This window comes from Phacochoerus africanus, chromosome 2 (genome assembly GCF_016906955.1).
Source record: "Phacochoerus africanus isolate WHEZ1 chromosome 2, ROS_Pafr_v1, whole genome shotgun sequence".
Lineage (NCBI taxonomy): Eukaryota > Metazoa > Chordata > Mammalia > Artiodactyla > Suidae > Phacochoerus > Phacochoerus africanus.
In genome coordinates, this window is record NC_062545.1 from 71,288,427 (window position 1) to 71,308,219 (window position 19,793).

The 19,793-nt window shown below is 42.2% G+C and overlaps 1 protein-coding gene across 2 annotated transcripts in view; it reads right to left on the minus strand.

The window, feature by feature from the left end:
• Nucleotides 1-11,466: 11,466 nt before the first annotated feature.
• BVES (blood vessel epicardial substance) overlaps nt 11,467-19,793 on the minus strand; it is a 45,270-nt gene continuing 36,943 nt past the window's right edge. Inside the window, exon 8 of one of the 2 annotated variants that reach the window (XM_047761657.1) lies at nt 11,467-14,058. In XM_047761657.1, coding sequence (XP_047617613.1) covers nt 13,934-14,058 — 125 coding nt within the window. In that variant the 3' untranslated portion in view covers nt 11,467-13,933. The remainder of the gene's footprint in view (nt 14,059-19,793) is intronic. The other variant, XM_047761664.1, reaches the window with a different exon arrangement.

The following is a 19,793-nucleotide window of genomic DNA, read 5'->3' on the forward strand; positions in this document are numbered from 1 at the left end:
TAGGCTTCTGTAATTAACGTTTCCTTTCTCCTAATAGAGAGCACATGGAAGGCTCATTCCAGAAAATGGGAAGCTCCAGAATCCTCGGTTTTTAATTAATTTTTTAATTTTTTTGTCTTTTAGGGCCACGCTAGTGGCATATGGAGGTTCCCAGGCTAGAAGTCGAATCGAAGCTGTAGCTCCTGGCCTATGCCACAGCCACAGCAACACCAGATCCTTAACCCACTGAATAAGGCCAGGTATCAAACCTGTGTCCTCACGGATGCTAGTTGGGTTCGTTAACCACTGAGCCATGAGGGGAACTCCAGAACCCTCAGCTTTTCTTATGTATCCACAGAGCACTGCATTTGAGCCACTTCTCATGTCTGCTCCTCTTGTATAAGCTTTTTGGAAAAGCTTTTATATGAAGCTTTTGCTTGCCAGGCTCCTAAATCAAAACAAAATTGCTTATGTGACAGTCTACCATTTTGTAGCTAGATCCTGCTCCTGCTTTCTTGTTATTTTCATGAAATTGATTTTTCCTCAAAAACACTGTGTATTCTCTGCTTTGCTGTTTAGAAACAATTAAAATTTAAAAGAAAAGCCTTTATTGTTACTCAAATATAATTTGTCATCTTCAGTTTAGAAATCATTGTACATTACTCTTTCTAATCCTCTCTCCCTCTCCCTCCTTGCCTCCCTCCCTCTCTCTCTCTCTCTCTCTCTCTCTCACACACACACACACACACACACACACACACACTTCCTGAAGTGGTCTTAGGTATCCTGGAAAATGTGTTTCTGAGGCTGCATATCAGGCGTGTTTCTTAGCACAATTATTTCCACTCACAAAGTGTCCTGACTTTAGGACACATGTATGCATACTTTGCTTTTGAAATTAAAGTTTTTTGGAGATGTGAATTGTTTCACTCACAGTCAAGGGCCTCGATTTCTAGTTGATTTCTGAGCTGCCTATCATCTAGAGCTATCTGCCTGCTCCAGGTGGTAAAAATTCTTTAGGATACTAACTCTAGCCTTGGGGTTTTTGCTTACTCCTAAATGACATAGTTCAGTCTGCTATTGTCAGAAAAACTGGACTCACACCTAAGTATTATAGCAGCAGCAATACTGCAAAATCAGAGTATAGGGGAAGACAATTTCATGCAAAACTCAAACCATATTTACATTTGTTTTGCTTTTTCTTTTAGCTGCACCCACAGCATGCAAAAACTCCCTGGCCAGGGATTGAACTCTCACAACAGCAGCAGCGGCCTGAACCACTGCAGTGATAAGGCCGGATCCTTAACCTACGGAATCACCAGGGAACTCCAAACCATATCTAGGTTTGACTTAGTTCAAATACATGTGTTATTGACATGTGGTCTTGTCGTCCACATTTTCTTCTCAGAATGTGGCCTCATTCCTTTTAGCCCTACTTTTTACTTCTTTCATTTAGATTATGTCACATATTCAAGTCACTACATTTATCTCCGCATTGGGCTCTTCAAATTCTCTCATGTCTTTTTTTTTTCTTTTCTTTTTAGGGCTGCACCTGCAGCATATGGATGTTCCCAGGCTAGGGGCCTACACCACAGCAATAGCCACAGGAACACCAGAGCTGAACACCCTCCCCACAGCTCTTGGCAACACTGGATCCTTAACCCACCAAACGAGGCTAGGGATTGAACCCACATCCTCATGGGTACTATGTCAGGTTCTTAACCCACTGAGCCACTATAGGAACTCCATAATTCTTTCATGTCTTCGTGAAATTAACTCTGTACAGATAATTGTCATTAACTAGTCCAGATATTAGTTTGCCATTCCTGTGTTAACTTTGCTTCCGCCATTCACCCAGAGCAATCCATTTAAAACTACAATAGTAAAATCTAATTATGACCAAAATAAACTTTCTCATGGTAGAAAATTTGAAAAATACAAAGAAGCGGCTGAAGTAGGAGCAACTGTTGGAGAAGCATTCTGGAGATGCGCTAGCTCACTCTACTTCTCTAGGCATGTATTTTCGTTTTGTGAATACTGCACAGCAGTAAAGGGGAGACGTATCAGATTTCCAGGGAGAATTTCACATAGAACATAATGGTCAAAGAGGACCCTGAAATGTCATTTGGCCCAACAGTCTATCTTTTGTAGGGTTTCACTGGATCATCGTAGATGGTTATTCCCAAAACCTGCCAGAGAAGATGTGATAAGTCCATCAGAATCCCAGCACAAGGTTTAAATGTTCCAACACAATACCCAACAGCACTCAAAACCAAAACAAATAAGCAACAAAAAACTCTGGGCCAAGATCACATTATTTAAGAGATTCCATTTGGAAGTGCCATGTTAACAACCCACAGTTCTGCTTTTCATTTTTATTTTTTGCTTTTTGGCCGCAAGTGTGGCATATGGAAGTTCCCAGGCTAGGGGTCAAATAGGAGCTGCAGGCCTACACCACAGCCACAGCAATGCCAGATCCTTAACCCACTGAGCGAGGCCAGGGATAAAACCCAAGTCCTCATGGATACTAGTCGGGCTCTTAACCCGCTGAGCCACAACATGAACTCCTACAGTGCTGCTTTTTAATTAGAAATTTCTGGAGTTCCTAACATGGTGCAGTGGGTAAAGAAATCAACTTCAGCAGCTTGGATCATTGCAGAGGTGTGAGTTTGATCCCTGGCCCGGCACATTAGGTTGAAGTTTCCAGCCTTGCTACAGCTGCAGTGTAGGTTGCAGCTGCAGCTCAGATTCAGTCCCTGGCCGGAAACTTCATATGCCACAGTGCAGCCATAAAATATATATAAATGGTACACTGTCTCAATTAGAATTTTCTTTAGGCCTCTGTAAAAGATAAACTAAATAATATAAAATAATTAAAATGTGTGCTCTAATGTAGTCCATTGTACAATGGGACTTTCGCAATGTAAAAAGTCTTTATGGTTAAGATGAACATATGAATTGGAACAACATTGCAGATCAGCTATACTTTAATTAAAAAAAAAAGATGAAAGTTTGTCCTCTGTAAAAGATAAACTAAATAATATAAAATAATTAAAATGTGTGCTCTAATGTAGTCCATTGTACAATGGGACTTTCGCAATGTAAAAAGTCTTTATGGTTAAGATGAACATATGAATTGGAACAACATTGCAGATCAGCTATACTTTAATTAAAAAAAAAAGATGAAAGTTTGTCCTCTGTAAAAGATAAACTAAATAATATAAAATAATTAAAATGTGTGCTCTAATGTAGTCCATTGTACAATGGGACTTTCGCAATGTAAAAAGTCTTTATGGTTAAGATGAACATATGAATTGGAACAACATTGCAGATCAGCTATACTTTAATTAAAAAAAAAGATGAAAGTTTGACTCAAGAAACTAGAAATGTTTAATAATTCTGATTAAAGACCGCACATTTCAGTTATGCATGCTACCACTAGAGGGCACCCTTCACTTACTCTCAAACAATTTTACAGCACTTCAGAGCTACCCACATATTTGAATGAGTATTTCACCTGAATGATAAATTTATCCAGGAAAATCCATAGTTATGTAATGACTTAATAGGCTCTTTTGCACAAGACAGAGACTGTTAATATGAAGTCCATGACGCTGAAGGGATAGTGATAGTAATAACTTGTCTAGGACAAAATATTTTATCAGAATTTTTCTAGGTCTTCTTGTAATTAGAAAAAATTCACAACTGTAAACACCTGTATAATATTAAGTACTCACAGTGCATTACTACCCCATAAATTCTCATCTACCTTTCAATCTATAAGAAATACAAGACTTCTAAATTTTTTGGTGGGGGACAGTGCCTGAGGCACATGCAAGTCCTCTGGCCAGGGACTGAACCTATGCCATGGCATCAACCCAAGACGCTGCAGTGACAACGCTGGATCCTTAACTCGTTACACCACAAGGGAACTCCAAGCCTTCCAAAATTTTTGTTTGGGATTTTAGTACTTAAAAATTTGAAGCTGTCTTTCTCACTTAGACACCTTTCTAAGTCTGTCTGTGCTCCCATTATCTGAGAGGAAACCGTATCTTGTGAAAATGCACACATCATCACCCCCAGGTGTTCTGGATTTAAGGTTTGTGTGTGCACACCAAGAGGTGAGGACAAATTAGATACAAGTTCCCAGAGAATTCCCAGACATAATTTAGTGAAGATATTTCTTTTACCTCGAGCTTCCATTTATATGTCATTGGTTAACATAATTACAGCTTTCACTTTTATAATGCTTTATAGTTAACATGGGCTTTGAAATTTGGTTCTGACAAAACCCTTCCAAGGAAAAGATGGCAGAAATTACTATGCCTATATTACAAAGGAATATACAGTTGGGCTTTACCATTTACTGCTCAGGCCACATAGCCAAGTTTGGAGCTAGAAAAGTCACCTGAAAACTCTCATTCTAATTATTCTTTTCTCCTGAACACCAAAACCGGGTAGTTAGCATCTTTCTCACTCTGTAATTTAGGAAGCTACAGGAAGCCAAAGGAAGTAAGGGAGTTAAAAGGATCAAAATCATACACCAACAGTGTTCAAAAGGTGCAAACCTTTTCAAAGGTATAATTAGAAAGTCATGGAAATGTGATGTATAGCATGGTAACTATAGCTAATAATGCTGTCTTCATATTTGAAAGTTGTTAAAGAATAGATCTTAAAAGTTCTCATCATAAGGAAAAAGTTTTGTAACTGTGCGGTGACAGACGTTAACCAGACATATTTTGGTGATCGTTTTTCAATACATACAAATATCAAACCATTGTTTTATACCTGAAATTAATAAGTTATAGGTCAATTACATCTCAGTAAAAAAGAAGCAATGTTCCAAAAATAAACATTGGTATATACAGGAAAAAAATCACACGCCAGGACGGCCTCCCTTTGCTTTGGTCTAAACATTTCCCCCCATGCTGCCTGCTTCTGCTTTGTCACGCTTCAAACCTCACACTAACACTTCTGTGGTTTTGTGTCTCCTAAAGCAGGAGCAAGACCAGGAAAGGTTTCACCTGCAAAGTCTGGACCAGCCCACAGCTACAGCTGAATTACCTGGGATGCCTGTACTAGTGAGGATTGCCGACCTTCCTCCAGACCAGAGCTTCTCAAATCTACTACCCATTTGAGTCACCTGGGGAGTTTTTATGACTCCTGAAGCCCAGATACATTACTCAAGAATCTCTGACTCCACTGTGAAGCCAGAGTTACCACTCCCTGTTCTAGGTGTATTGAGTTCCTGGGGCCAGATTTTTACCTGGTTTCCTAAGTGACTCTTTCATTAAAACTTTGGGAACTATTGGCCTAGAGCCAAAAAAAAAAAAAAAAAAAGGCAATTTGCTTATGACTGAAAGTCATTGGATTATGATTGAGGATCCCTGAGTTCTGGTTTTTCTTGGGTTCAGGCTTCTCAGCCATACCCTCATAAAGGGGTTGGGGCTAATTACAGGGACTTCAAAGTGTGGTGCCTTAATGGCATCACCCTTATCTGGGAACTGACTAGAAGAGCAGTGTTTGGGCCCTACCTCATGAACTGAATCAGACTCAGGGGGTGGAGCCCAGCGAGTTGGGCTTTAAGGAGCCTCCAGGTGATTCTGATACTTGCTCAAGTTTGAGAACTTCTCGATGAGTTGAAGTTTCTATCTATTCCAAAATTCCACAGTGTTGTCCCTGGCAAAGGAAAACATCAAGCCATGCCATTCCAGAAGGGCTGAAGAGGGGTTTTCAGCAAGCTGACTGCTTTGAGAACAACTTCTGAAAAATCCTTTAAATGATATATAAGGAAAAACTGTGAACGTTTGGTGATAAAGGACCTGGAAGGACATGGGTCTTTTTTTTTTTTTTGCCTTTTTGTCTTTTTAGGGCCGCACCTGCAGCATATGGAAGTTCCCAAGCTAGGGGTTGAATCGGAGCTGTAGCCGCTGACCTACACCAGAGCCCCAGCAACGCCAGATCCAAATCATGTCTGGTGACCTACACCACAGCTCATAGCAATGCCGGATCCTTAACCCACTGAGCGAGGCCGGGGATTGAACCCGAAACCTCAGGGTTCCTAGTTGGATTCATTTCCGATGTGCCATGACGGGAACTCCAGAGGACCTGGGTCTTGATAGCTGTGGTACTCTCACTGAGGCGGCATTTGTGAGGACACGCCGAGGACAGGGGCAGCTGGATAGGAAGACGGCAGGTGAACCTCTGCTGAACTCCCAAATTATCCTCAGCCCAATCCAACAAAACAAAACAAGTCCTGATTCACTTGCATCGCAAGGAACATGAGGGGAAAAGAGACACCATGTCAGCCCTTAAGAAGCCCGCACCCTGGGAATTAAATTCAGGCACCAGAATCGGAAGAACCTTCACCTGGTCTGATCTCATTTTACAGGTGACACTGAGGGCCCAGAAGCAGACACGAGCTGTCATCCTTTAGCCATCAAACCGCATCAGGAACACACATCTCCTGCATGTTTGAGAACTTCGCCCCCCACCTCACAATCTGGGGTCTAGACGACCTTCTGGTGTCAAAATTTACCCATCTTGGGCTCCATGTACCTCCACCCATCTGCTCTTAGCTCTCACATGGTCACCGTGGGAATTCTTTCAAAACAACCACAGCTGAAGGCATTCTTCCTTCTCTTCACCTCCTGGAGTGTCTCACTTAACCTAATGCGAGGGTTTTCCACCCTCAGCCACCTCAGAGAGGCGCCGACAGCCTCCTTTCCCTGCCTGCTGCTCCCTGGGGCCATTTGTCCAGGTCAGGCAGATCCAGAGAGACTAAGCCTATGAGCCAGGCCCCTGGCCCGTGGACATTAATGCTGTGAGCAGAAGGGGCCTTGGGAAGGTTCTCCTGCTCTGCCTGTCCCTCAGGTCCTGCTGGCATCCATGCTCTGGCTCTTTATGAGGACTGTGGTTGTCAAGGAGTCCAGAAACCTTAAGGATTCAACATGGCAACCAAGGGGAAAAGAGGATGAGAAGGAACATGTACGTTCTGTCATGTTTGGGATGGTTCTGGAAGGCACGCAAGGGCATAGCGTCTTTAAAAGGGGAAATGACTTGCTGAAGAGGTCAAGGGAGACGACAGAGACAAGAAATCTTTTGAGGGCAACAGGTAAGTAGGACCCCACATTTTCACACGAGCAGAGAGATTTGTTTTTTAATGCATTTTAGGGCCACACCTGTGGCAGTGGGTAGATTGTTTTAAAGGTCAATATCAAATGTTAGCTTCTCTTTTTTTTCTAAAAGAGTCTCTCCCTTAAAAAATACATTTTTTTCTACAAAAACTAAAAAGCATCATATTTTTAAATTTCAGCATGGAAGCTCCTTGATAGCCTAAGGCAGGAAGTTGAGAATAAGACAGGAGCTGCAGGCTTCCTGAGGAAGGGGGTTGGAAAGAGCCACAGAGTGAGCAGGTCTGCAGGCCGGAGATCTGGAACGGGGTCCCGACCTTCCCCTAGCTGGGCTTTCGTGGTAAAGTCAACCGATCTGAGCTTCAGTTCTATTGCCTTACCCACCTGCCAGGATTTTTGTGAAAATACTAAGTGGTGTGTTTTAAATGTCTGTAACTGCCTCTGGTAAATAGCAGGCACTCGATAGGCAGCTATTATTACTACATCACATTCTATTGTAATTATTCTTGTAGCAAAATGTGTCAATACTAATAGGGAGAAGAATTGAAAGGGATCGAATGACTGTCGTCAGATGAATGGATAAAGAGGGTGTGGTACATATGTATATAATGGAATACTACTCAGCCATAAAAAGAACAAAATAATGCCATTTGCAGCAATGTGGATGCAACTAGAGATTCTCATACTAAGTCAGAAAGACAAATGCCATATCATATCACTTAGATGTGGAATCTAAAATATGGCACAAATGAACTTATCTATATATAGAAACTGACTCATAGACGTGGAGAACAGACTCGTGGTTGCCAAGCAGGAGGGGGAAAGGAGTGGGATGGACTGGGAGTTTGGGGTTAGTAGATGCAAATTATTACATCTAGAATGGGTAAGCAATGAGGTCCTATTGTATAGGACCACAGGGAACTATATCCAGTCTCTTGGGATAGACCATGATGGAAGATAATGAGAAAAAGAATATATATACCTATGTACAACTGGGTCACCATGCTGTACAGCAGAAATTCTTAGTTTAAAAAATATGCAGAATGAAGCAACAACCAAAAGAAGAGGTCAGATGAGAACAACATGGCGGGAAGCACATTGAAGAAGATTGCCGTGGTCTCTGAGATAACACAAACCCTTCTCCGAGAGATGGATTCAGAGCAGCTGACCAACTGGTTGTCCTATTCCCAGGGCAGCACCGCCACCCATCAGTCTGAGCTTCTTCTTGGGGACTCCGTGTCTCACCTCTGCCATCTCGGCACAGATGGCCTAATTCCACATAACCACCAACGAACTGGAGCAGCTTGGAAAGTTTTCATCATTGGCAGAGAAGTACCAAAAGGTAAATGGCTCTGATCATGTCCCCCTGAAGACTCCTTTTAAGAACTCGGTTATCCTTGTGGGGCTTCATTTACTCAGCTGGAAGGTAGTTTAGTGACATCCAAACCATGTTTGCTTCTGCTGGCCTGTCCTGCAAGAAGTCAGAGGGTGAAATCCCGAGCCAGTCCAGTGATGCAGAGTCCTGGCTGCACCAAGCAGCTGGGCCAGGTAGACAGGGGAAGAAAAGCCGAGATCTTAGCTGCCGGCTGGCAAGTCGTAAGTTCTCTCGTGACGGGGTGAGGGAGGCAGCTGGGAGGGGCTGAAAGTCAGTGGGGATATGCCTGCACCTACTAAATAGCAAGAACATGGTTTTATTTTTTATAGTAGGACATGATTGTTTATCTATTTTAGGTATAGTAGTTCGTGTCTGCTAATCCCAAACTCCTGATTTATCCTCCCACAGCCCCTTTCCCCTTTGGTAACCATAAGTTTCCTATGTCTGTGAGTGTTTCTGTTTTGTAAATAAGTTCATCTGTGCCACATTTTAGATTTCACGTATAAGTGATATCATATAATATTGATTATTCTCTGACTTACCTCACTTAGTATGAGAATCTCTAGGCCATCCATGTTGCTGCAGCAAGGAAATATTGATGTGGTGTATCCATTCATATTTATTCATCACACATGCACCCACACACATACACAAACACAAAACCTTAGAAAACTTTTTACATACTGGGAAGCTGTCAAGCTCACGGTACCATCTTCAACTCTGAAATCTGTATCTTTAGCCTTGGCCCCTTGACTGAGTTCCAGATTTACTCACCCACCTGCCTACTTGACACCTCTCTGCTCCCTCGAAGACCCCTCAAACTCAGCTTGAAGAAAACACGCTCAGTCTCTCCACTCAAGTCCGGTCCTCGCTGGAGAGTGGCCAGCAGTAACTCTGGCCAGAGAACCTCTGATAGGCTCCCTGTCTCATCATCCCCTCTGTCCCCACAAATCTGAAGCCAAATCCTGTTGATTTTTCCACCGGGTGGGTTGTACCTACATCTGTCCACAGAAGACACCCCCACGTGGATGTACATGGGAACTCGTAGATCTCATAGCACAAGCCAGGTAAGGGGGATTGGCCCCAAAGCAGGCTCAGCAAGAAGTTCAGGGCTCAGAACCAGACCTTAGGGCTAGTGACAGCTTCCTGAGCCAGAGGATTAATTCCTTTACTAGTAGCGTAAGAGGACCCTTCCAGCTGAGTCCAGTTTGGAGGCTGATGAGGGCAAATTTATTAGATGTCAAAGACCTACGATCAAGTGCCAAGAGGTGGGCTGTGCAGTTCCCTGTCCCACCCTGAGCACAGGTGGTGAGGAAAACATGGGTTTCTCCCTGAGTAGAAAGACTGCCCACCACAGAACAGACACAGGAGAAGTTTGCTGCTGCTTTCATGTGACTCTGTGCATTGCTGAAACTTATGAAACCAGAAGAGGTTTCGAATACAGTGGGTTAATCTACCCACATAGAGGAACTCTGGAGACTTCTCAATTACTGCCTGGTGGCCCCTTCTCTTCACAGCCAAAGGTGGCAAGATTTCAGACCTCCAAAATGATGTGGAACTAACCCAAGAGCATGCTCGGCACATCCGCATGGGCAATTCCCATCACCTCTGAAGATCCTTGAACCTCTGGGCATGACGTTAGAAGAAACCAACTACATGTCAGAGGAATGAAATAAAAAACATGCACATTTTCAGTGGAAGAAATTTATTTGATCAAATGACCATATGAAGATATTTTAAACTATAAGGCTCTCTTCCAACAAAATGTAAATTTTACATAAAGTAAAATGGTATCAATGTAAATGGCACCTAAAAGCAGAAAGAATCCCTCTCCTGTAAATAGCATATCTGTGTAAAGTAGTCACAAATACTCATGTACTCTAGGATTTTGACAGTCTACCTACCATGCTAATGAGGCACCTCCTCATGCACTTTAAAACTGGGTTGCAGGTATATCAGAAAATTCACCTGTAAATAGTACTTAAAGTGGGTTTCTTAAATTTCTCTTACAAGATGTCATTCCATGCAGGTGTCTGGGGGTCTGCAGCGACCCAACCAGGCTGCCATCAGTAGGTGATGTAGGATGAGCGCTGGGCAACCTGGAGTTTGCTACAGTGTCCATCCCTTCACATCCTTGGGAGTCTGAACTGCATGGGTGGGAATTTCTAATCACTCTAATTAGGGATAATTAGGAAAAGAGCTTGGGAGACAAGGGATGGAGAGGGAAGGGAAGCATGGCAAGTTTCTGAAGAGCAGCTTTAGAAATGATCAAGGAAATGGATTAAAAAAATAATATGGTTGATCCTTCACGCTGCACGAAGAGGTCTTCATGGAAGAGGGCCAGTCCCCAAAGGTCGGGACTGACCAGCACGCCCAAGTGCTCAGCCGGGTGCCACCACCCACGAGCATGAGACCTTCACAGGTGGCAAGGTCATCACGTGAGCAAACCGAGGACAGGGCAGAGTGTACAGGCTGCATCCACTCTCCTAACCTTTTTTTCCAGCATCCAAGTGACTCTGACTTTGGGGCCACGATAGGACCCGGGAGGCAGGAATCGGCAGCTCCCAGTTATACGATCAGAAAAGCCTCGGGTATGTGGAAGGTGGTGACATCTCCCAGTGGACCCAGCACGCTGTCGGCAGCAGAGCACAAAGGTACCCCATGATTAAAGTGAAACTGAACCACAGGGAGAAGAAGAATCATAGAGCACCCATTATGACCAATCAAAGATCTATAAACATCACAAGGGAGCTACATAGGGCCTGTGCTATTATTTTATAAATATAAATATTTATGAGGGCTTTCAAAATATTATAAATGACATACATTCTGGTATAAATGTTACACTCCCGATTCATACAGCCGACGATGTTACATTTAAACATAGATTTGGGGTAATATACAGAATAGTTTTTGCACATTGCTTTCTGAACCTTGGTCACACGGCTCAATGAATGACAAAAAACACAGGAAGCATTATTGGTGGCTTTGGCAGCAAACATGTTTTTTCTCTATGTGTTCATTATACAAAGATACACTTGTTAACTCACTCACAGGAGATCTTTTCTGCTCTGTTATGCTTCTTTGCTGTCAAATCCAGTGGGAGGGCTACTCAATGGCTTCGGCTCCTTTTCTCTGAGTCTCATTGTCCTCCTCAGAGGGATGTATTTAAAAATAGTTTTGTGTTTCCTATTCAGGCTAAGTGGTTCTTTGAAGATTCCTAATCTAGAGATTACAATCTTCATCCTCAATGGCACAAAACACACATACACATTTTAATAAAAACAGTAAATGACTTCACATCACCTACATTTTAGCAGTGCGCTTTTAAACATGTTTATTCTCAGCACTAGAGAAAATAACCTCCAAACACATCCACGTTCATCAGTAGAGACGACCCTCTCTGCTGCCTGAGGTCGATAAAGGGAGACCTGAAGATGGGTCGGGGTGAGAAACCGTTAAGGTTCTGTGGACTCACTGAGCATCAAAAACCTGGCTTTAGTAGAACCTAAAATTATTCAGAAGGATGCACTATGTAATGACTCTATAGAGTGGCTTTGCAAATTAGCCATACGCATGTGTAAACTCATTGGGCCACGTGACCTCACCCCCCCAGTTAAAGCAGTTTGAACACCATTGTACCATATGCACATGACTGAGGCGCAGAACCAGAAGGTTCATGCTCCCATCTCTTTACAGTCTTAAAGTCAAGGCAAAGTCATTCTTTCATTTCATTTCCCCCAAAATAAAATGACACTTTAGCAAACAGAAGAGACCATGATAGCAGTAAAGTGAAGTCAGCCGTTCTACTGTGAGGTTAATAAGCCCACATGTGATAAATACATTCAGAGCTGGATATCCAGTCTGTGCAAGTTTTCTCAGTGAGTGACCAAGCATGTAAATTTAACTCCAGTGAAATGACTAAAATGACTGGCTTCTAAAAATGAGTTTAGGAAAATGAGGTGACCCTAGAGTAGCTTTTTTTTTTTTTTTAATATCTTCTCTAACAGAAATCACCTCTTGGCAAAAGATGCTTTTGGCTCAGCTCACCTGAAAATAATCTCATTTGCAACTTTTCTTGGCTATTTAACATCACAGGGGACTGCTTCAACATTGGTACCAGTGGTATGTTGGTACCCCCACTGACCAAAATAAAGGCCAGTGGGGGTAAGTGGGGCATAGCCCATCAGGGGGCTTCCCCCCGTGGGTGGCCTGGCCAAGTGCCACCGTCACACTGACCAGCCTGACGATTCAAGCAAACTGCTAATTTCCCAAATACCATCATTTCTGGAGTTAAGGCCTTCACGACACTAGCTAGGCTGGTGCTCACACAGGCCTGTGGTGGACTAGCTGCCCACCGCTGTGTCTATGTGTCCGGCCTTGGTACCCCACACCCGGACACATCAGAACAAACAGCCATGGCCCTGGAGGAACAATCTGAAACGTCAGAAGAGCAACCGAAGAGTGCAGTGGCTCTGATGGCCCTGTCATCCTGGGCCACTTGATTGGCCCCTTGACTCCTCAATCATCCCGCCCCAAGTAACGTGCTTCCTGCAGCAGCATGTGGGGCCAGATGGCTCCACATGGCCGGTGAGTTGGTTTAGCCGAAGGCCGGCGCTGAGCTCAGAACAGCTTCCATCTGTCATCCTTCTCCTTTAGGTTTCAGCCCCGCTTATGAACATCGCTCTACAAGGGAGATGTGAGCAAAGTCTGACGAGTTTTGTCCATTATCAAGCCACCCACACAGGGCCCACCTAAGTGAGGCGATCCAGTACGTGTCCAGCCTGAGAGAAAAATCTGCATGAGTGACATCACATCTTTCTTTAAACTTTTCCATCCGAAAGAGTCAACAAAGCCTGAGAGTCCCTGCCTTTAGATGTTACCTCAGCCTCGATTTCAGATTGACCTTGTTAAAACGATCACACAGACAACCCCACTGCCGTGGCAGAAAAAAAAAAAAAGCATCTCTGAAGAAAACCCACAATAACTTGGAAAGAGAAAGTGAAGGCATTTGCGATGACAAAGCGCTAAGATTTTAAGTTAAGTGATAATATATCTAGAAAATACTGTGAAAATATCTCTCTCAAAAATAGCACTAGGTTTAGTCAGAAGGCTCAGTAAAACAAAAAGCTGACCAGTGAAGACAGCAAAGATACCTCCCTCCCCCATTTTTTTTTTTTATTTTGCCATGTGCATGGCATGGGGAAGTTCCCAGGCTAGGGATCAAACCCTTGCCGGTTATGACAATGCCAGGTCCTTAACTGCTAGGCCACCAGGGAACTCCCAACCTTCCCATTTTTGAATCTCCATCATGTTCCTGCCCTCAGACTCTACCAGGCTGGGTGTGTTAAAGCAGAAAAATCTAAAAGCCGTGAAAAAGTGCTGGTATTTTTCAGGATCTCTTCAAGAGAGTTTCCTTCTTGGTAACTTGAATCCTCTCTCCGGATCAAGGCAATTGACGAACTTTGAATGTATTTGGAGTCTCTGGTTCAAAGACCTCATCGTCATCCTCCACTCCTTCTTCTATTGGCTTCATCTTGGCAGAGGCTCGCTGGTGTGGGGATGGGACATCTGTCAGAGACACAGAAAGGAAAACCACTCAGTGGACACCTGCGCTGATGCCGGTGTGAAACATCAAAGATAAACTCCAGCTGAAAAAGAAAACTCTCTGGGAATTGTAGCTGGCACCAGGAATGCCATTTCCCTAAATATTGTATTTTCAATCCAGCATTTCAAGAAGACAACAAAGGGTGTGCAGACATTTGATCCACACCAAAAGGTCTCCGAAATGTGGTCCTATCCAAAATATTCATGAGTAAATTTGGTCCATGCCAAAAAGTCCTTGATACATGGCCCCTTGCAAAACATCCATGCCAAATCATTTTGGACAAGACCAAATACCAAGGGCCTTTTAGCATAAACTAATGTCTTTTGGATATTTTGGACAGGACTAGGTAGGTGGCCCTGCAAATACCAAGGACCTTGGTGTGGACCAGATGTCCTGCCAGGCCAGCAAAGTTAAGGAGCCATTCTCAGTGGCGAGGACAGATGTAGAGGGGATTCCACTGCAGGTGTCTGGCTGGTGTGAGCATCTCAAACAAATGCAATTCCCAGCGGGTTGCCCCAGTGGGTTCTGAGCTTAGAGCTCAGAACATACATTGATACATTAATAACATACATGGTGATGCAAGTCCCTCAAGGCTGATTTAACTCCTAATTTCCCTGAAGAATGGTTCTACTCTAAAACCACAGAACCTAACCAGTTAAGAGAACACTTCTTGCCACTCCCTGGACTCTTGTGGGAGAGGGAGTGGGAGGAGGAGTTGGAGGGGGGAGAATGGAGACTCACAGGAGGAAGGAGCCAAGCAAGGAAATACTACCCCAAAGAGCAGCAGATCCACAGGCCCTTGTAGCATATGCCCTTACATCCAAGGAACCAAACATAACTCATTCATTCCATCCCTCATTCATCCATGCATTCACCAAATGCTTATTTAGGACACCATGATTGATGTAGAAAATATACTTCCTAAAAGTAGGAGTAGAAGTTATTATAAATAGGTGCAAAAGCTTGTCAAAGTGCCTAATGTCACCACACACGCCAACTCCCCTCCACACAGTTCCACATTCTGTGTCAGGCTCCGCTTTGTCCAGGTCTTTCTCGGCCCCACCCATACCTGTGCTGCATTCTTGCTCTGCGCTCCAGCAGGGCGGGGTCTGTTAGCGATACGATCAATCCGCAAAGGAGTAAGGTTGATGACGGAGGCGTAATGAGTGAAATCTGACTTTTCAAGCACTTGCAATAGAGCAAAGGACAGGAAGCAGAATGGTTTATAAGAAATTATCAAGATCAGCTATTAATCTCTGGCAAGAGTCCGCAGCAGATGCAGGGCCAGGCCGCCCAGAGAGCAGTCAGCCAGAAGGAGGGGCAAGGCCTGGGGTGAGCTCCACATATATACAGGGGTCCCAGGGGGCCAAGGCCAGAGGCTCAGCAGACACTTCCAGGGTTCACATCCCTGCTGTGTGGTGTGCCTTTCCTGCACTGCTAAACCTCTCCAGGCCTGTGTCCATATCTTTGGAAAGGAAGCATTCACAGGGCCTGCTTCATGGGGTTGGAGAGAGGACTAAACAAAATAATCATCGCATGTGCTTGGCTGGGTACATAGAAAATGTCACTGTCACTTATTATTTTTTCTATATATATATATCTCACTTATATGTGGAAGGAATACATAGATATCACATATATATATATATATATATATATATACACACACACATATTTTATTTCATCTTTATTCATCTGGATAAAAAGCATATGACATTGCTTATATTTAGATAGAATTTTGAGATCAGGATAAAGATACCTGGGAAACTGACTTTGGGCGGCCTTATATGTACATACTTGGGGGCTCTGTGTGTTCCTTCCACTGACAGTTTCATAAGCAATGCCCCATTGTTGAGAGAGAATGTTAATATCATATTTAGCAAGACAGGATTCGTTTACATGTTATTTTTTTTTGTCTTTTTTTGTTGTCGTTGTTGTTGTTGCTATTTCTTGGGCCGCTCCCGCGGCATATGGAGGTTCCCAGGCTAGGGGTTGAATCGGAGCTGTAGCCACCGGCCTACGCCAGAGCCACAGCAACGCAGGATCCGAGCCACGTCTGCAACCTACACCACAGCTCACGGCAACGCCGGATCGTTAACCCACTGAGCAAGGGCAGGGACTGAACCCGCAACCTCATGGTTCCTAGTCGGATTCGTTAACCACTGCGCCACGACGGGAACTCCTACATGTTCTTATTTTAATTTAAGAAGTCTCTTGGGAAATACAACATTTATCACTGTTTTCCAGTTAGAGAAACATCATTACATAAATGTTCACATTTTTTTTGTTAACGTTATTGAGGAATAGTTGATGTGCAATGTTATATAAATTAAGGTATACAATATTCACAATTTTTAAAGGTTATACTCCATTTATTTTTTTCATTTTTTAAGGTTTTATTGAAGTATAGTTGACTTACAATGTTGTGATGATTTCTGCTGTACAACAAAATGATTCAGTTATACATACACAAATCATTCTTTTTCAGATTCTTTTCCCATATAGATTATCACAGAACATTGGGTAGAATTCCTTATGCTACATAGCAGGTCCCTGTTGGCCAGTCATCCCATATACCTCGGTGCGCATATGCCAGTCCCAAACCCCCAGTCCATCCCTCCCCTCACCACCTGTCCCCTTTAGTAACAATAAGTTTGTTTCAAAGTCTGTGAATCTATTTCTATTCTGCAAATAAGTTTATTTGTATCCTTTATTAGAGTCCACATATAAGCAATATCACATGATGTTTGTCTTCACTGTCTAACTTCACTTGGTATGATAGTTTCTAAATCCATCCACGTTGCTGCAAATGGCATTATTTCATTCTTTTTTAAGGCTGAGTAATATTCCATTGCATATACCTACCACATCCTCTGTCTGTTCCTCTGTTGATGGACGTTTAGGTTGCTTCCAGGTCTTAGCTATCGTAAACAGTGCTGCAATGAGCACTGAGGTGTATGCATCTTTGAATTATGGTTTTCTCTCGATAGATGCCTGGGAGTGGGATTGCTGGATTATATGGCAGGGTTTTTTTTTGTCTTTTTAGGGCTGCACCTGTGGCATATGGAAGTTCCCAGGTTAGGGGTCAAATCTGAGCTACAGCTGCCGGCCTACACCACAGCCACAGCAATGCAGGATCTGAGCCATGTCTGCCACCTACATCACAGCTCACAGCCATGCTGGATCCTTGACCCACTGAGCAAGGCCAGGAATCCAACCCACATCTTCATGGATACTAGTCAGGTTGGTTAACCACTGAGCCACGACAGGAACTCCCTATTTTTTGTTTTTTGAGGAATCTCTATACTGTTTAACAAAGTGTAAAATGTATCAATTTACATTCCCACCAATGGTGTAGCTGTTTCCCTTTTCCCTGCACCCTCTCCAGTATTCATTGTTTGTAGACTTTTTGATAGTGGCCATTCTGGCTGGTGTAAGGTGGTGCCTCATAGTAGTTTTGATTTTCATTTCTCTAATAATTAGTGATGTTGAGCATTTTTTCATGTGTTTTTTTCTTTTTTTTTTTGCCATCTGTAGGTCTTCTTTGGAGAATTGTCTGTTTAGATCTTCTGTCCATTTTTTGATGTTTTTTTTTTTTAAATTGAGCTGCAGGAGATGTTGTATATTTTGGAGGTTAATTCCTCGACAGCCACTTCATTTGCAAATATTTTCTCCCATTCTGTGGGTTGTCTAATTATTTTGTTTATGGTTTCCTTTGCTGTGCAAAAACTTTTAAGTTTAATTAGATCCCATTTGTTTACTTTTTTCATTGTCATAACTCTAAGAAAGTAGAAGATCTGAAAAGATATTGCCACAGCTTTATGTCAGAGAGTGTTCTACCTATATTTTCCTCTAAGAGTTTTATAATCTCTGATCTTACATTTAGGTCTTTAATCCATTTTGAGTTTATTTTTGGTATGGTGTTAGAGAAAGTTCTAATATCATCCTTTCACATGTAGCTGCCCAGTTTTCCCATCACTCTTATTGAAGAGACTGTCTTTTCTTCATTGTATATTCTTGCCTCCTTTGTCGTAGATTGTTCACCATAAATGTGAGGGTTTATTTCTGGGCTTTCTGTCCTGTTCCAATGATCTATATATCTGTATTTGTGCTGGTACCATACTGTTTTTGATGACTATAGCTTTGTGGTATAGTCTGAAGTCAGGGAGCCTGGTTCTTCCAGCTCCATTTTTCTTTCTCAGTATTGCTTTGGTTGGTTACTCTAGGTCTTTTGTGTTTCCATATACATTTAAAATGTTTTGATCTAGTTCTGTGAAAAATGCTATTGGTAATTTGAAAGGGATTGCATTGACTCTGTAGATTACCTTGGGTAGTATAGCTATTTTGACAATATTGATTCTTCTAATCCAAGATCATTGTATATTGTTCCATCTGTTTGTGTCATCTTCTTTCATCAAAGTCTTAAAAGTTTTTAGAGTACAGATCTTTTGTCTCTCTAGGTAGGTTTATTCCTAGGCATTTTATTCTTTTTGATGCAATGGTAAATAGGATGGTTTCCTTAATTTCTCTTTCTCATTTTTCATTGTTAGTATATAGAAATGCAGTCAATTTCTGTGTATCAATTTTGTATCCTGCAACTTTACCAAATTCACTGATGAGCTCTAACAGTTTTCTGGTAGTGTCTTTAGGATTGTCTATGTATAGTATCATGTTATCTGTAAATTGTGATAGTTTACTTCTTCTTTTCCAATTTGGATTCCTTTTATTTCTTTTTCTTTTCTGATTGCCATGGCTAGGACTTCCAAAACATGTTGAATAAAAGTGGTGAGAGTGACTATCCTTGTCTTGTTCCTGATTTTAGAGGACATGCTTTCAGCTTTTTCACTGTTGAGAATGATGTTAGCTGAGGGTTTGTCATGTATGGCCTTTATTATGTTGAGGTAGGTTCCATTTATGCCCACTTTCTGGAGGGTTTTTTTAAATCATAAATGGATGTTGGATTTTGTCAAAAAATTTTTTCCTCATCTATTGAGATAGTCATATATTTTTTTAATCCTTCAGTTTGTTAATGTGGTGTATCACGCTGATTGATTTGTAGATATTGAAAAACTTTGCATCCCTGGGATAAATCCCACTTGATCATGGTGTATGATCCTTTTAATGTATTATTGGATTCAATTTGCTGGTATTTTGTTGAGGATTTTCGCATCTATGTTTATGAATGGTGTTAGCCTGCAGTTTTCTTATTTTTGTGTTTTCTTTGACTGGTTTTGGTATCAGGGTGGTAGTGGGTGCATAATGAGTGCGAGTATTCCTTCCTCTGCAATTTTTTAGAATAGTTTCAGAGGATAAGCATTAACGCTTTTCTAAATGTTTGATAGAATTCACCTGTGAAGCCATCTGGTCCTGGACTTTTGTGTGTTAGAAGTTTTTAAATCACAGTTTCAATTTCAGTACTTGAGATTGTTCTGTTCATATTTTCCATTTCTTCCTGGTTCAGTCTTGGAATATTGTACCATTCTGAGAATTTGTCCATTTTTTTCTAGGTTGTCCATTTTATTGGCATATAGTTGCTTGCAGTAGTCTCTTATGATCCTTTGCATTTCTGTGATGTCCATTGTAATTTATCCATTTTCATTTCTAATTTTATTGATTTGAGCCCCTCTCCCTTTTTTTTCTTGATGTGTCTGGCTAAAGGTTTGTCAATTTTGTTGATCTTTTCAAAGAACCAGCTTTT